Below are 18,441 nucleotides of genomic sequence, written 5' to 3'. Positions count from 1 at the left end.
GAGTCAGTACCTCACACTACCTCTCAACCTCCAACGTAAGAAGCGAAACCAACCGAACGTTCGGGTTCGGTTAAACCATCTAACTCGCTCATCACTTCAAAGGTAGTTTTTCTTGGTTGTATATTTCTTGTACAAAATTATTTTTTTTAGTGTTGAAAGTATTTTCCAATTGCATGTCTAAATTCCTTGGTTTCTCAAAATTTTCCAAAACCGAAACCTACCGAAGTTTCGGGTTCGGTTTTTCAAAATTTTGTTGAACCGAAACCAACCGAACGCTCGGGTTCGGTTTTTCAAAATTTTCTGGAACCGAAACCAACCGAACGCTCGGGTTCAGTTTTTCAAAATTTTCTGGAACTGAAACCAACCGAACGCTCGGGTTCGGTTTTTCAAAATTTTCTGGAACCGAAACCAACCGAACGCTCGGGTTCGGTTTTTCAAATTTTTTTTTTTCACAACCGAAACCAACCGAACGTTCGGGTTCGGTTTTTCATATTTTTTCAAAGTTTTTTTTTCAAGTCTTAATTTTTTTTCTTACTTATTTTTTTTTATTTTTTATTTTATCTATTACAAAAACTCCAAAAATAATTTTTTTTCTTTTAATTTTGTTTGTGTGATTGTTCGTTTATGGGGGTATAAATGTTGGATTAATTAAGTGTCCCTAGAAGCATGCTGCTGTATGTGTCTCAAGTCTCATAAGATTCTGAATAAAAGCCTTCATGACCTGGTATTAACAAACCTTGTCTTCCCAATAAGGCTACTACATTTATTCTAATCGTGAGCTACCTCACTCTGTTCTCACATGAGTTAAGAGTTTTTTTGCTTGGTCCTTATTTTCGCAGCAGAGGTACTTTAATTTCTTACACAATCCCCATTACATTTCTCCACTATATTCGTTTCATCAACGTAACCCTTGAGACTCTCAGAAATTACCACTGAGGTTTATGGTTACACAACATCTGTGTTTGTGATCTTAGTTTTGTGTCACCAACGAGCTGAGTGAAACCCAAAATTCAACACCTAACGAATTGACGGTGAACAATTAATTTGCTCAAGTTTTCACCAAAGAATTGACGGATGTACCTTCATGAAATCTCAATCTTTATTTTGTGTGATTCCTATGAAATTGTTAAACACCATAATATTTCTTCCCTTGGGATCCAGTTTTTAATTTTTTTGAGATTTTATCTTTTCCAAGCTATTTAAAATTAATTCCTACCTACTTGTTCAATAGACTACACCGGTCTCACAAGTACTTTGTTCACTTTCTTTCTTATTTCAAGATTAGAATTGCTGAATCAAAGCGAAAGCCACCTTTACTTAGCCTCATTAAAAGAAGCCTTTCAACATTTCTTAAAAAGTGATTGATCGTAATTCAACGGGAGTCCACATAAACACTTTAAGGTCTCTCTTGATCTTGAAGGAAGAGATTCGTGCCCGGGATCACTTGTTTCGTGTCTTTATTGACATCACATTTATTCCTTCAAAGAGTTGCTTTATTTTTTTTTTACACTCTTAGCACGAAAATCTTTGATTTTCCAAAATTTCGTTACTAATTACTACAGGCTGTATTATTGCTTTGGTGGTTAATTATGAAGCTGTGGTCAAAAATAATCCACGTGGGTATTTAATTCAAAAGATGCCGTTTAAAAGATAAGACGAAAGGTTGCTGACTCGGCGGGAGTTAAAAGGGTTTAATTTCAAACGACGGTAAAAATGGTGCGCATGTGGATTTGAAACGCCCATACTTTTACTGACATCAAGGACGCGTGTGCGAATTTCAAGGGATTTCTCTCTGGCACTTAAAGGCGCGTGAGGATTTGAAACGGTTTTCTTCTGAAACGGCGCTTGTTGGGTGGCGTGATCCTAGGAATCTGACACTCTCTCTCCTACGTGATCATTGCATAGAAGATTTGCAACGATTTTTCTCTCTCCATTCCCTCACTATAAAAGGCAGTCTAAACTCTCATTTACCTTTTTACTGCTTCCGGATTTTCTAGAGAGCAAAAACTTCCAAAAGCTTCACTGTTCATCTTCTTCTTCTACTACCTTCAACAATGGCGGAATCATCCTCAGTCCATGCTACCTCCCACATCCTTCCTATTCGTCCTCAACAATGCCTGGTGATCGATCTCAACCCTCTGGCGTACGACTCCTACATGTCGCCGATCATCGAGTGCCTGAAGTACTCCCAAATCGCTCCGGCTCTTTCCACGATTGAGTCTATTCCCATGACGACTCTCTCGCAGGTTTATGCGACTGCCTATTACGACAAAGCAATCGAGCGGGTGTTCTTCGAGGTTGCTGATCACAAGACCTCCATTTCTCGGCAACGTTTCTGCACACTGCTAGGGTTGGCTGCTGACCCATCGAGAATTAATCCGGAGACGATTCCGGTTGGGCTTCTGTATTGCATGTTTTACAATATGGGGTACACGGAGGTCCTCACCTCCGTCGCAAAGTTCAAGAAATCTTGCTTGCCGCCGCAGTGGAACGGCATGTTCACAGTCCTCTTCAAGGGCTTGTCGGAACGGAGCTCAGGATCCGACGGTGCTAGTCGACTTTTCTTGTCGATCATGTATGCAGTTTACAACGGGGTCAACTTAGATTTTGGGTTGGTTCTCTGGCAACAGCTCATCCAGAGCCTTTCTTCTTCATCACGACATTCTGAGGTGTCGTATGCCCGGTTCTGGACTCTAATCACAAAGTGGGCAATGGACAAGTTTGATATTCCCACTGCTGCTGGTGCATCGATGTCTTCAATCGGTACGTTTCATACCAAGAAGATCATCGTCTCTGATGCATCTAAATTCTCGTTCATTGGCTCTATTCCGGAGACAATGTATGGCGACGTTCCCTCTGACAGCAGGCTAATTCGGACGATCAAGGAGTTCAGGGCAACTGGACCTAGGGTCCTTACACCGGAAATGCTGAAGTCCATCCATGATGCTGACAAACCGGTGAACAGGGGCAAAAAGGCGGACAAATGGAAGCAAGTGACCAAAGCTGCTAAAGGTCCTTCTCCCAAGAAGAGGAAACAAACGAAACCTGCTCAGTCCCCGCAGCCGAAGAGAAGGAAGACTCAACCGAAGCGAAAACTTCTTATTCCTTCCTCTTCGAGTGACTCAGAAAATGAGAGTTCGGGATCGGATGGCTCTCAAGGAGGCGAAACCCCTCAAAGAGGCAACACACCACCCCGCTCACCTACCCCAGAGATGGAACTTCATAATTCACCAGTTCCTTCACCTCCTCAAACCATCCCTACTTCCATTCCGACCATAATTCCCACTACCACTATTCCTCCAACCTCTTTCCCTATACCACCACCCATTTTCACAGATACCACCACAACCACTACAAAGGTTACAACCAACGTATCTGATATGGGGGTTCATACCACTACAACCGAAACACCACCCGTAATCGAACCACCTCAAACCAAAACCCAGCATACAACCGAACCTACCCATACTCAACCACCACCCGAAACTAACCCCACACCCACTCAACCTGAACCTACCAAAACCACTACACCCCCAGCTTCACCACCCCCACCATCTCCAGATCATGCCTCTGATGGAGATAACCCATTCCTTGGCGGTGATAACATGACCTTCGATTCGATCTATTTTAGTCCGTTTCAGGTTCAAAGTGACGAAGAGGATGATGCTCCAGTGACAAAGAAGCATCTTAAGGAGCTCAACGAGAAGGTTAACTTACTTCTCGCTTCATCTTCCAACCAACAGTCCTCTCTATCTGAAGCTGCACTTCAGAAGATTGTTGATGCCTTCTCCAGGGCTCAGCATGATTCGGTAGCCTCAGCCACTGCCGCCATCGACGCCTCCACAAAAGCCTATGAGGCTGCGACCGCAAAAGTCGATAAACTATTCTCAGACGCCTCTTTTCTGTTGAAGTCATTACAGGAGAGTGCGGATTCTACCAAGACAACTTTGGAACCGATTGTTCAGCAATTGGCAAAGTTCGTCTCAACGGAGTTGACATCGTTCGCTACTCTTCGCCAAACCATATGCGACGACAACTCGGCCCTTCGTGCCTCCATTGATGAGCGCCTCGCTAAGCTTCAGGAGGATCTCGCAGCTGAGAACTCATTGATGGACGTTCTGGCAAGCAAAACCACCGCCCTCAAGGTCAAGAGCACTCAGCTATCAAACTCTCAACAACAGTTGGAAGCTATTCGATCCGAAAGGGAGGTCATCAAGACATGTGTTTCGGATGTACACGCTGCCTTATCAAACATCCTAGAAGCACACGATCCGATTCTAAACCATTCGGTAAGGCGAACCCTTGCTGAAAAACTTGCTCCTGCCTTGGACCTTCTCAGCAAAATCGAAGGTTTACCTAGTTTCGTGTCCACTCCGAAACAAGGGGGAGAAGAGAAGAAGTCCGGATCGAAACCACCTCCTTCCTCCAAAGCTACTCACACAACCGAACCACCTCCGACTGGTCAAGCTTCGGGTTCGGGTGTGAAGGATAAAGGGAAACACATAGCTGAGGAAGAAGATGAAGATGAAGATGATGAAACCATTGCTGACATGTTGAAACGAAAGAACAGTCGCAATGTGGATGATGATGTTAATCGTGTGGCGCGAGAGGCTGAAGAAGCCGAACGCAAGCAAAAGGAAGCCCACGATCTCCTCGAGAGCAGGAAGACTCTCTTCCCTGCCTGGACTCGGGAGCGCATGATTAAAGAGGCCATAGACACTCCCAGCATCCTATGGCTCGAGCCGGTGATTTCGTTCGACTGCTATAATTATGTCGATTCGCAGTTCGACATGCCGTTGACTCGAAAGGCGTTTATCTTCCACGCCTTCTCAAGTATTTTTGAAGTCCCTCATCTGAACCTTGAGGTGGATAGGGAATTGATCGAATTCTATCTGAAGGCTGCTCGTCCTCAGTATTTAACATGGAGCGCCCAGAAGATAGTGAACGTTTGGGTCTTAAAGCCTTACACCGAAGGAAGGTTCATAAACGTTTGGTTCAAGGTGATTCGAGGGTCTGCAAGAACTGAACATCATATATCCCTGGCAGATCTACCGAACTTAAATCCTCATGATTGGATTGTCTTGCATAATATCCTTTTGACGAATGAAGCCGAATATGGTCCAATTATAGACCATCTCAAAAGGATGTTAGTCTGTTACATCATGGAGGTTGCCCTAATGGATCAGGAGGTTGCCACAGTCTTCAAGAAGAAACCGAAGATAGCTCCTGTGGGATCGACCAGTGATCTCAATCAGATGAAAATGGGCAAGATCGACCCGAGACGCAATTCGGTCATGTTCACTAGAGCAGAAGGACAGAAATGTCTCTTTGCTTTAGCTGACAAACATCTTTACACCACTGCTTGTCTAGAGCATGTGTTATCGATCATCCGAAGGTGTAAAGAGAATGCAGCGGATGATGTTAAGTACTTCAACGACATGATCCAATGGTACATCAGGTTTAGGCAGACGATACTGGCTCTTATCTCTCGTCTGTTTAACACCGTGAAAAAGAAGGTACCTGCCTCCGCTGCTGGCCCAAGCAACAAGTGAAGATCTCGCTCCAATTGACGCAAAGGGGGAGATTGTTGGGTTGAAGATTCGTTTGAAGATTGTGTCTTTGGGCTCGGCTATTTATTTATTTAATTTTGTATTCCGGTTTTGGGCCTGTCCATACTGTGAGCTTGCTAGGTTAATATATAAGTATATGCTTGCATGCATATTAGGTTAATGATTTAACGATTAAGAAGATTACGATAGCATTACAATTTCTTTTATCGTTCCTGTAAACCTCCAACCCTCTACAGTTGATGTTCTTAATCGAGCTCTTCTGAGGGTTATTTTATAATCATTCGACCTGTTTGATTCATCGTTGAGTTATTCTTTATTTTACATTCGTTCTTACTGTTTAAGTATTTATTCACCTGTTTAAGATCTAATCGATCTACAAAGTTTAAAGTTTGGTTTTTTAATCTCATCAGTATCGGCAGCAACGGGGTATGTCTAATCATAAATGATTATATGACAGAGAGGTATAATCATATAGGATTATACATGTTTATACGTATATGCCTAATCATAAATGATTTTATATATATATATATATATATATATATATATATATATATATATATGTTCACAGATTGAGTAATCATAAATGATTATCACAATTGGTGTGGCAAAAGAGGTGGTGGTGACAGAGGTGACGGTGGTATAAGTATCGAGGTGACAGTGGTGTGGTCGGTTGGTGTTAGAGGTGGTGGTGGTGGGGATGGTAGCAGAAGAGAAAGGAATGAGCGACATTGTATAATCATTTATGATTATACCAGGCCTGCCGCGCCGGTACACCGGAGGCTTAGAGCGATAGATGTGAAATAAATGGTTGAGGTTGAATCTCAAGATCTCTATTTTATTTTTAATCTCAACGGAACCTACCTACCTACATATATATATATATATATATATATATATATATATATATATATATATATATATATATATATATATATATATATATAGGTAGGTAGAGGTTCATTTGAGACCACCTATATTTTGTGAGACATGGGGACCAAATCTTAGCAGTTGATCAAATTTGATATTGTGACTCATAAAAAAAAAGGATTAACACTAATTAATCTAACTGATTAGTTAATTAGGGGTGGATTAGTCACTAGGTTAAATTTTAGATGATCAAATATCAGGTTAGCTTAATTTTCACGTCATCAATAAATCATCTCATATGTTTCGGTTTTCTACCAATTTATTCGATGAATCAGCATTCCTTGTTCTTCAATTCAATTTGATCAATATTCTATCTCCACTCTTATATTCTTTCAACCGATAATCGATTTGATTTGGACATTGATCGAACGATGCTAAATCATAGCTTTTAAATTCGCGATTTTTGTGTTTTTCGAGTTCATGTTCTTGATTTTTCTACATCTGCAATTGTTAATCTAAGTGATTGATGTTTATGTTAATGTATCGACATTAGCAATTCATTAGAAGATTTTGATCAATTTTAACTCTGTGATCATCGATTTCGGTAGTGGTTCAAGTGTTCAACGATTTCTGCTAATCTTCATCATTAACAATTGTTTACGATCTTTCAAGTTGTGAATTTTACTCAACATCATGAAATCTTCAATTGATCAAGGTTTGAGTTTCCATCGATTTCACTGTTACTTGCATATAATATATTCAATTTTTAACCTAGTTCATGAATTGAATCATCAAGCTATTATCGATTTCTCCAAATTTATATTTGTATGATTTGTAATTTCAGCAATCAAACATCATTTGTTGTTGAATTTGTTTGACCTAGAAAACAATTTAATCTATAATATGTTATTTGGCAATGCATCATCTATTTCATTGTTTGATTTTTAACTTTCACTCAATCATTATGTTTTTCAACAATATGTCATCTGTTTTCTTTTAATTAACATCATATATTTGCTTTTCATTAACATCATCTTAGTGATAATTTCATGAGACTGCATGTTATTATTATATAATATTGTAAATACATTTATATATAAATAATGATAACAGTTATGGATGATTTGGATATGCATGACATCGAAAATAATCATCTCGATGAAGAAAATCATCAGTTCGTTTCTAATGATTCAGAGATTCTTCATAACGAGGGAAATCAATCGGAAACCCAAGGTAATTTTTTAAATTTTACTTTATATCAAGATTTGATCAATTGAGAAAGGTTTGAGTTTTCATTTCTTTCATTGTTAATTGCGTATAACATATTCAATTTTTAAACTAGTAACAATTATGGATGATTTAGATATGAATGACATCGGAAATGATCATTACGATGAAGAAAATCATCAATTCAGTTCTGGTGATTCAGAGATTCTGCATAATGATGAAAATCAATCGGAAATCCAAGGTAATTATGATACTGATATCGGTTATTCTTATAGAATGATGTTAGTGATAAGTTCATGTTACTGCATATTATGCTTATAGAATAATGCACATATAACATTGTGGTTTTTTATGATTACAGTCATATAAATGCAAAGTATTCTGATTATATGTTAACATGGAAGTCTATTCTTTTTTGTAGTTCAAAGTGACAATGTTGCAACACAATATGGCTCTTGCAAAAAATTCATTGGAGTTGATGGTTCTTTCTTTTCGATTCCAGAGGTTGAAGCTAGTTGGATACCTCATATGGGTTCAATTTTTAAAGATATCAAAGATGTTATTAAGTGGTATAAAGGATATGTATTAAGATCTGGTTTTGATATTAGAAAATCAACAGAGAGGAAAAAGAGTGGAATAACAACTTTGAAATATTTTATATGCAACAGAGGGGGATTGCCAAACACTTCTACTTTAGACACAATTAGGGATGATCATAACAAGCAATTAAGAAATAGTAATTGTAAACGCACAAATTGCAAAGCTTTTGTTGCATTCAAAGTTATACCACATTCTTCAGAAGTTTACCTGTGGCGCTTTGAACAACAACACAACCACAAATTGATCAATCAAGATTGTATGCATCTTTCAAGAGCTAAATGTCAGTTGGATATTGTTGATCAAGCTTTTATACATAAGCTGTCGAGTGCAAAGGTGGGGGCAACTACAGCATATAGGCTAATGTGTGTTATAAAAGGAGGATGTGAATTTGTTGGTGGACTAGAGACAGATTGGAAAATTTTTACAAGGGATATAAATTGTCACATCGGGGGCACTGATGCAAATTTGTTGATTACAAAGCTTCAGAATCGTAAAGAGAATGTTACAAATTTTACATACGAATACAAATGTGACAAGAAGCAGTTAAATGCTCCCTTTTAAGCTGATGATACTTTAAAACAAAACTTTGAGTTATTTGGGGACGTTGTTTAGTTTGACGCAACATATCGTACAAACACGTATTTATTCTAGAATTATAAACATTTTTTAGTTATATATTATAATGGTTTTTTTTGTGTTTTTTTAGGTATTGTATGGTATTTGTACCTTTTACTGGCATTGATAATCACAAAAGGTGTGTCACATTTGGAGTTGGTTTGTTGTGTAGAGAAGATACAAATTCCTATATTTGGTTACTCCGGTCATTCTTGATGTGTTTTGGAAAAGCACTAATCATGGTCGTGACCGATCAAGATCCAACAATGAAAAAAGCTATTGAGATAGTATTGTCATACACAAAGCATAGATTTTGGATGTGACATATCACAAGAAAACTTCCATTGAAGGTACTAACATTATTGTTATATTCTTATCGATATAAATATGACATTATATTCAATATAAATATGACATTATTGTTCTTTTCTTATCAGAATATTAAATGGCATTTTTTTAATTAGAATAATATATTAAATGAAATGCTTTTTTATATTGTATTATATTCTTATCAGAATATTAAATGAAATATTTTTTGTAATTAGGATAATATATTAAATGAAATGCCTTTTATACTATATTATATTCTAACAGGATAATATATGAATTGTTTTTGAAGGTAAGCTGGGAAACAATGAATGAATCGGATTTTAAGGCGTACTTCAATAATATAGTATAGGACTCCAAAATTGCTATGAAAGATTTTGAAATGAGATGGGATGCATTAATGGTAAAATATAAGTTACAAGACAATAAATGGATGAAAGATATGTTTGATTTGAGAAGCAGTTGGATTCCAACCTATTTTAAAGATGTACCGATGTCAGGTCTAATGAGAACAACTTCTCGGTCAGAAAGTGAGAATTCAGCATTCAATAGGGTATCGCATCATGGTAATACGTTAAACAATTTCATGTATGCTTTTGAGTCTATTATGGAAAGGCAAAGGAATAATCAGATCAAATTTGATTTTGATACATCTACTATAATTCCAATCATCAAAACACCTATTGAAGATATGGAGAAACATGCATATATGGTATACACCAGGACTATTTTTCTCATGGTGCAGAGGCAGATTCTTCATTCACTTGTTTCTTGTTCACATAAGAGCGTTACTTCAGGCGTTGTTTCCGAAATATGCATTGTCAAACATAAAAGGACAAATCTATCAAAGAAGAAGGTAGTAGTTGAGAAAAAAGAAAAGGTTGACATCGATTGTGAATGGAATTTTAACACAAGTGAAGGTGATTTCGAGGTAATGTTGACATTTTATAATTCTAATATTATAATTTTTTATTACTAAATTATTGTCTTTAAATTTTTTTATTTGATTCTAATTTTTCTTTTTAGAATATACTTAATATTCTAATACTTTTGAAAAATATTCTAATTTTTCTTTTTTGAATATACTTAATATCCTAATACTTTTGAAACAGGTTGAATTCAACAGAGAAGATCTAACGGTGAAATGTTCATGCATGCTTTTTGAGCGGTTTGGAATTTTTTGTAGACACATCTTCTATATTCTAAAGATTTATGACATACAAGAGATTCCGTCAAGATACATTCTTAAGAGATGGAGAAGAGATATTATCCCGACCACAGTTTTGAAAAGGACGTTTAGATATGGTGTTTCGTCTGGAAATGTTGAGAAGGTTGCATACAAAGCTTTTTCCATGCTTGATCAATGCTTGTCTTCATTAAGTAATGATGACAAGAAGTTAGAAGAGTTCATGCAAAATCTAGAAGTTTTTATGACTAATATTAGTGAACAAGGTTCAGACGAATCCCCGGCTACAAAAGAAGCTCATATTGATAAACTTTACGGAGCTACTACGAATCCTGTAGTTGTTGATGTTGAAAATCCACCTATGATGAAGAATAAAGGTTCTGGCACAAGAAAACATTTAAAAAGTGTTTTGGAGAAGGCTACTATTCAAGGTAACAAGCAATCAAGATCATGCAAAACATGTGGGGTTAAAGGGCATAATTCAAGGAAATGTTTGACATTGTTGAATAACTCCAAGGTACATAGTGCATAGTTATGTCTAGAAATATATTTCGATTTTTTTCATATTTCAATAAAGTTCAATAATACCATATAGATAAAAGTTTGAATTTCTTTAGTTTGGACATTTTTCAGATGTTTTGGTTTGTGATGATGTATGAGACATTTGGTTTGTGATGATGTGTGATACATTTGAAAACATATTGATTCTTCTAATATTTTCAATCTTTAATTTTTGCATTGAAGTATATACGAATGATTGCAGTATAATGTTTTGTTATCAAATTATTATATTACAAGATTATACATGTAAGAATGTTATATAGGTATATGTAACATATAATATTATTCTAATAGAATAATGATGCCATTATACATTATTCTATTAGAATATTCTAAAAAATGTATGTTTACTATAGAATATTCTACCATGACCATTAAGAAGTGATCATAATACCAACTATACATTAAGCATTAATCACCTAATAAACCATATCAAGTTTCTTACATAATACTAGGCATCATTTTTGTGTCTAATTTGTTCAAAATAAGATAGATATTACAAAATGAATTGTTGTTGTTAAGTCACCATAACCATGTTTATAAAATTCCAAACTTCTATCAAATTCTATCTATTACCCATTTTCAATTCATCCATTCTATTGGTACCTTCCTCTAACATCTTTTTTCTAGTCGCATGATCAAATTTTCCAAATTCGATTCTCTTTGATAACTCTCTCCTTGTGGTTGTTGATTTCATGTGTAGCAGTCTTAACAGAATATAAGGCACGGAATTTTACAAATTGCACATCTTGCACATAACTGCCTTTTTCCATTTCCACTTTCCTTGCTTTTCTCCACAATATTTTTCCATATGTCTCATTAAAAGTGTTCCATTCTCTGTTGTCAACTTCTTTGTGTTCCAGTCAATTTTCATCATCTTCACTGTCGTTGATCGCAAACATTTGATTTTATTGACGATAAATGTGGTTTTCTCCAGATATCGTATAAAGTACAATTTCTGCAATGTATATTAACAAGTTTACATTATTCAATCTATTATATTGAAATGTTAATACATTTAATAAAAGTAAATGAAAACTTACTAATGATGTAGGTGTCATTCCATAAGTTTCTTCTAACGATTTTGTTTTTATGTTGTCTATAATATGAACTTGTGGATATGTTAGGTTGAAAACAACAGCATACATCTGATCATCATTATGTATTGGGAAAACCACCTGCAATTCCAGCAAATTGATCAAAAAGTTAACATAATTCCTATCCTTTAATAATGTAATATTTTAATTAATAAAATATTCTTACGAGTTTAAGATCATTGAAATCTACATCTGCCTTGAAATTAGATAGAAACTTATCAACACGAGTCTCAAAAGTTAAAAAACGCTCGTTAAAAGATTTAGTTTCATCTAATAACTCAGAACTCTGTAAACATAGAAAAATAGAAAAATTAGAATATCTTGTTATAATTTACAACTAAAATATAAAAGTTCCAATTGTAAAAGAATTTACCATAATTTTGGTATTGAAGAACATGCGGTATGGTTTACTTTTTGAATTATGTTCCTTGTAATTTAGAACAGCGGCCCAAGAATCAATCACACGACGATGTATAATATGTTCAGGCCGCATGCTCTAAAAATCCTATCTATGCATAATCTCTCCTGTATTTGTTTCAAAAAGTACCTCCCTTAATTTTAAACATGAACAAAAATTTGTCATCAACATTAGAATAAATATCCGCATGTAATATAGTTAAATAACAATTCAAAAAAATAATACATGTTTAATTGAAATAGCAAGAGTTAGTGACTTACATTCTATTTTTATCCTGTGCACATGTTATTAGAACCTGAATCAAAAGAACATTCTGCAAATCGATTCTATCAAATAAAGTCACAACTTTATCCATATATGGTGATTTGTAAGAACTTATATTATTCTCCCCCGTGTCACCATTTTGAGATTCAACCCTTTCATGTGATCCCTTTTTTTCGTTTTCATTTTTTTGATTATCAGCACTTGAAAAACTAGGATCTGAAAATAACTTAATGAACTTCTCTTTCAATTCATTAGTTATATTTACATCTGGGAACTTTGATATACAATCAGAAATAATTCCATACATGTCCTCCTTTCTCGATGAAACTTTATTGAACATCTTATCAAAGTTCTCTTCATATTCCTGAAAAATAATAAAATACTAGAATTATAAGCATGTAATATTTTATCATCTCAGAATATCTAGAATATTTACTATGAACCATAAGCATGTAATACAAGAATACCCAGAATTTTTTATAAAATCATACTTTAACCTAATATAAAAAGAAATTATATTTGATATTTTAGTTAAAGTTACCTCAACAGTGTCATAAAGATTGTCTTTCACATTGGACGGTCCCTCGCTATCTCTCGTCATTTGTGTTATAACAACTTTTCCACATCCAAACCCACCATCTTCAATTTCAAAAGACTGCATGTTATTCAAATCCTTTGTTGACGACATTGTTGTTGTTGGAATTTTTTACTTTAAGATTAAACGCTGTTATTCAAGACCGTCACAGTAAAGTAGTTACATGATACTAGTTTGTAAATTGTATTAGATATTCATAAATAAAAAATAATTAAAATAACTAAACAAAAAGCATACCATCAATAACAATATTGGCCCGTTATAATAGCATTTCTTTTTATCTTGATGCCATAGAAATCTTGTATTCTTCAGACAGCAATTTAAGTACGCACACCAATCAATGCATGAGATGTCTTCAACTCCAACTACTCTTCTAACAGGATCTATGTTGCACGTCCCATAAGAATGTGATTCAGCAAACATATTCACAAAGAAAGAAATAAAATTTAGCTTGAAGATATCATCATCTCTTTTGGATTTCAGAATGGCTTCTTTGAATCTAGTGGCATTCATTGTTTCTTTTGTAAACTGGCTTTTCCATGTAACATACGTTTCATGCTCACTATCAACAAAATGAAAATCAAACAAGATTCTTCCTCCATTTGGTAGACCAAAGACTTTATGAATCTTTTCTTTTGTGATCTTAATTTTTTTATCAAGCACAATAATGTTATTTTGATGATCATAATGTTGAACAACAAAATGTTCAAGCTTCAATAGAATTCTCTTGATGTTCAACTCCAAAAGCGATCCAAAGCCCATCTTCTGTACACATTTTTTTGAGACATACTTAAACTTCTTATAACTTCAATCATAGCTCTGGGATTCATTCTAGTATTTATTGAAGGCAGATCTTTTAATAAATCTTTTGTTGTTTTTTGTGTCTTTTTCTATCATTCGTATTGTCTAACTTCCTTTTTTAATTTTTTTTCATCTTCAGAATGCACCTTTTGTTGCCTTATAGTTCAATGGATTTTCAGAATAAAAAATATTAGAAAAAAGATAAGAACATCATAAAAATAGAATACAAAATTAACACTTCAGAATATTCTATTAGAATAACATCTATATGAATATGTCTACTATGTTTCAGAAGCCAATGAATGTTGAGACATCAATATAGATAATAACAGAAGTCAAAGTCAAACAACAACTTTGACAACTTTAGAAAATCCAACAACATTCTATAATTATAGTGAATACACTTTAATTGTTGTATGTAATAGAAAAACACTTACATTTATTTCAAAATTATATTCTAACTCATCATAATACTTACACCAGGTAATTGTCACCTAATTTCAACTTTCAACAAGATATAAGTCAAAGGATTCTAAAAATCTCTAAAATCATCCATTTTTGAAACAGGGGTAAAATTGTCAATACTTTGCATAAGGGCAAAATGGATCAAATTGATTATATGGAAACTTTCTTCCAAACTTTAATTATCATGACTTAAGTACCTAATCGCATAATTAAGTCCAAACTATTAGTGATTAGGGTTAGGCAAAAACCCATTAGGGTTTAACTAACATTAGTCAACACAAAATCTACAATTAAAATGAAATATGTAAAAAATTTCTGTTAACTCTAATTGTAAATGCATAATCAATATTAACAAATATGAATTTTACCTATATATGACATTCTTTCTATTAGAATAACATTAATACACAAGATATTATAGTATAAATATAATAATTGATGATATACTTTTTTTTCTTTGGCTTTTGTTGTTGTATCGGCTAATTCATCAATAAGCTTCAATGATTTTCTTCTTTCAATTAGTCGTTCGGTTATTGAAGTTTCTTCATGAGTTTTACCTATATCCAACCTTCTTGCTGTTTATTGCCATCTTCATAATAAAATTAGGAATTAATAATTGATTTATCATATCCAAATATCTAGAGTAACATTTAAAAATATTCTATTAGAATAAGGAAACAAATTAGATTAATATTAAAAAATATTATATTAGAATAAGTTTAATAGAATATAGAAAAACATTAATAGAATATAGAATATTTTATTGTAATACATAAAATAACAAAAACAAATGAGATAAATATTTTATTAGAATACATAGAATACACAATATATCATTTATTCTTTATATTCTATTATAATAAATAGAATATTTTATTATAGTACATAGAATAACAAAAACAAATTAGATTGATATTTAAAAATATTCTATTAGAATAAGATTAATAGAATATAGAAAAAAATTAATAGAATATAGAATATTTTATTATAATATATAGAATAACAGAAACAAATGGGATAAATATTTTATTAGAATAGAATAACTGATGATGTACCTTTTTTTTCTTTTTCTTTTGATGTTGTAGTTGTTAATTCATCGATCGACTTCAATGATTTTCTTTTTTGAACCAACCGTTTGACGGTTGAAGTTTCAACTTCACTACTTCTACCTAGTGTCATTATTTTTGTTTTTGATTTTGTCATTCTTGTTATAATATTAGCTGCATGAAAATAATTAATGTTAAATACACTTTAATTGTTGTCTATAATAGAAAAACACTTAGATTTATTTCAAAATTATATTCTAACTCATCATAATACTTACATCAGGGGATTGTCACCCAATTTCAACTTTCAACAAGGTATAAGTCAAAAATTCAAAAAATCTCTCAAACCAGTCATTTTTGAAACAGGGGTAAAATCGTCCCATTATTAGGATCATAATACTTACTCTTGCTGGTTTGATTCATAAACTGGATTGATTAATAGAAGCCTAATTTGATGTTATTTTCTACATTTTCACTTGCTTCTTGAAGGTATCGTGTATCTTGCATCTTATTTCATTTTGTTTCACCTATTTCACTTTATGATCCTAATAATGGGACTCACTAAGATACAAGAGCCTAACCTAATTATTAGTATGTAGATATGCAGACTGGAGCAACAATAGAAGTTCAATTCTCGAAGCAACATCGTCGTTTTCAAATGGAAACAAGGATATAAAATGATAATTAACAGAACTATTGAAATACCTGGAATTTCTTGAGAAATTTTGGTAATAATGTCATTTAGATGATCTGATGATGTAGATTTTGAAGCACGTGTTGATGTAGCCATTTTCGATGATGAAAATACTCGATAAGAATGAAAGTAAGTAAGTTTAGGGTTTTATCGAGGGATTAAATATCAGAATATGAATCAAAGAGTTTAAAATCGATATGACAAGGTTTTTAGGGTTTTTATTGATGTTTTCAAGTGAAAATCAAATTCACAACATCGAAAAATGAAATCGATCCAAGGAGAAATCGAAGATGATGAGTTCAAAAACACAAGAAGTTAGGGTTTTGATGGAGTGTTTAAAACCGAAAATGATAAGAAGTTTGGAAGAGGGTTTTTAGAATACAGATGAAGAAATTGAGTTTTTTTCATTTTAATGTTCTTCCCTCATGAATAAGTCGTAATCTCAAAGTTATTACATTTGTCACTTTTTCGTCCCTGGCAAATAAGTCCTGGTATTTTTAGTCCCTTTTAATTTAAAAACTTACACTTTGGTTCAAATATTATTTTAATTGTAAAATAAAATTACTTAATTACATATATTCTAAAAAAATTACGATATTATTTTAATTCTAAAATAAAATTACTTAATTACAAATATTCTAAAACAAATATTTTCATTTATTCTAAAATGTTACTTCTACTAATAGAGACAATGTACTTTATTTTCTAAAGTAAGATGTCCTAAAATATACTAAGATTTTATTATCCTAATTTTTTATTATTGTAACAGGGTACTAAATCTAATTTCATTTATTCATTTTATTAAAATATTCTAAAACAAGATTATATATTATATTATAGTTGGATAATAAAACGTTTTATTATTAAGTATTTTAATGAAACCAGAATAATCAGAATAATTAACATAAAACAAATTAGAATAAGCTTAATACAATATTAACAACATGTGTTTTTATTTGTCAACATTATTTTATAAGAATAATAAACATATATGGATTTTAATCATATATCATTTTACCAAACAATTTTTTAATTAAATAATTAGGCATCATCAAACAAAAATTTTAAACGCTATATATCATTTACTATTAAGAAATAAATATTTTACCAAGATACCAACTAATTGGTTTAAGCATATCATTTACCAAAATATCAATGGTCTAAGCATATCCTCAAACATAAGTATTTAAAAAAAACACAACATAAAATAAATTGGCTGTATGTAATAAGTCAATATAAAAATTTTTCAAACTTTCTTCATTTCCAACTTGTCTCTTGCTTCACTCCCTTCTTTCACCAACATACACCTAGTTTTCTTATCAAGTTTTGAAAATTTTAATGCTTCTGCAACATTCAATTTTCTTTGCTTGTTAATTTGATGGTTTGCTAGCTTAGCAACATAAAATGTGTGTAACTTTGCAATCTTCTTAGATGTCCTAACACTTTCTTCTTCCAGTTCCACATCCTACTTTTCTTCTTTCTAGCCCATGTATTTTTCCATGTGCTACATCAAAAATATACCATCATCATTTGTATTAGCTTTTGTTTGCCATGCCATTTTCATTTTCTTTGGCTTCACAGATTTAAACAAAGAAACCTTATCTCGCCGATTGTTGTCCAAAAACTTTGAAAACTGCAATGTATATTAATAAAATACCCTTATTTTTCTAAAATTATAACTATATTAAGTAAATAAATCTTATAAGAATATAAATATTATATTTTATATTCTAATCAGAATTTATTTACTTATACATAGTGGTTTTTTAAAGTAAACAATTATGATTAAAATAAAAAATTTAGATTTATGCAAGAAACATTTACCACAAGTTTAGGAATCTCTCCATAGATATCTTCTACTTTTTTGGTGTATCTTATGTTGTCAATGATTATATTTTCTGGATTTGTAAGGTTGAAAAGAAAACCATAAAAATGACCACAATTGTCTATTGGAAAAAACACCTACAGTTCAAACATAAATACCGATGAATTTTATAAATTTGAATATGAATATGTTATCTTGTAATAAAAAATACATACCATATTAATAGAATTGAAATTCGCTTTTCTTTTGATATCATATAAGTAATTGTTTACAGCCTCAT

General features: G+C 32.9%; 2 protein-coding genes across 2 annotated transcripts; both read left to right on the top strand.

Moving 5' to 3' along the window:
* Positions 1-7,555: 7,555 nt before the first annotated feature.
* On the top strand, positions 7,556-9,409 carry LOC111894937 (protein FAR1-RELATED SEQUENCE 11-like). The gene is made up of 5 exons (XM_023891017.1): positions 7,556-7,673; positions 7,804-7,908; positions 8,089-8,809; positions 8,974-9,169; positions 9,398-9,409. Exons 1-5 carry the CDS (start codon positions 7,556-7,558, stop codon positions 9,407-9,409), a joined length of 1,152 nt encoding a protein of 383 aa, XP_023746785.1.
* Positions 9,410-9,576: 167 nt separating this feature from the next.
* Positions 9,577-11,152, top strand: LOC111894936 (protein FAR1-RELATED SEQUENCE 5-like). Its single transcript, XM_023891016.2, has 4 exons — positions 9,577-10,140; positions 10,322-10,912; positions 11,029-11,036; positions 11,140-11,152. Exons 1-4 carry the CDS (start codon positions 9,577-9,579, stop codon positions 11,150-11,152), a joined length of 1,176 nt encoding a protein of 391 aa, XP_023746784.2.
* Positions 11,153-18,441: the final 7,289 nt, after the last annotated feature.

This window comes from Lactuca sativa, chromosome 7 (genome assembly GCF_002870075.4).
Source record: "Lactuca sativa cultivar Salinas chromosome 7, Lsat_Salinas_v11, whole genome shotgun sequence".
Classification (NCBI taxonomy): Eukaryota; Viridiplantae; Streptophyta; class Magnoliopsida; order Asterales; family Asteraceae; genus Lactuca; species Lactuca sativa.
This window is presented reverse-complemented; position numbering and strand designations above follow the sequence as displayed.

Bases quoted from the DNA above. Each gene is read 5' to 3' on its own strand.
- LOC111894937 (XM_023891017.1), top strand. From the start codon at position 7,556: ATGGATGATTTGGATATGCATGACATCGAAAATAATCATCTCGATGAA. The intron at 7,909-8,088 runs GTAATTATGATA...TCTTTTTTGTAG, and splicing joins AAATCAATCGGAAATCCAAG to TTCAAAGTGACAATGTTGCA. The intron at 8,810-8,973 runs GTTAAATGCTCC...GTGTTTTTTTAG, and splicing joins TACAAATGTGACAAGAAGCA to GTATTGTATGGTATTTGTAC.
- LOC111894936 (XM_023891016.2), top strand. From the start codon at position 9,577: ATGAAAGATTTTGAAATGAGATGGGATGCATTAATGGTAAAATATAAG. The intron at 10,141-10,321 runs GTAATGTTGACA...CTTTTGAAACAG, and splicing joins CAAGTGAAGGTGATTTCGAG to GTTGAATTCAACAGAGAAGA.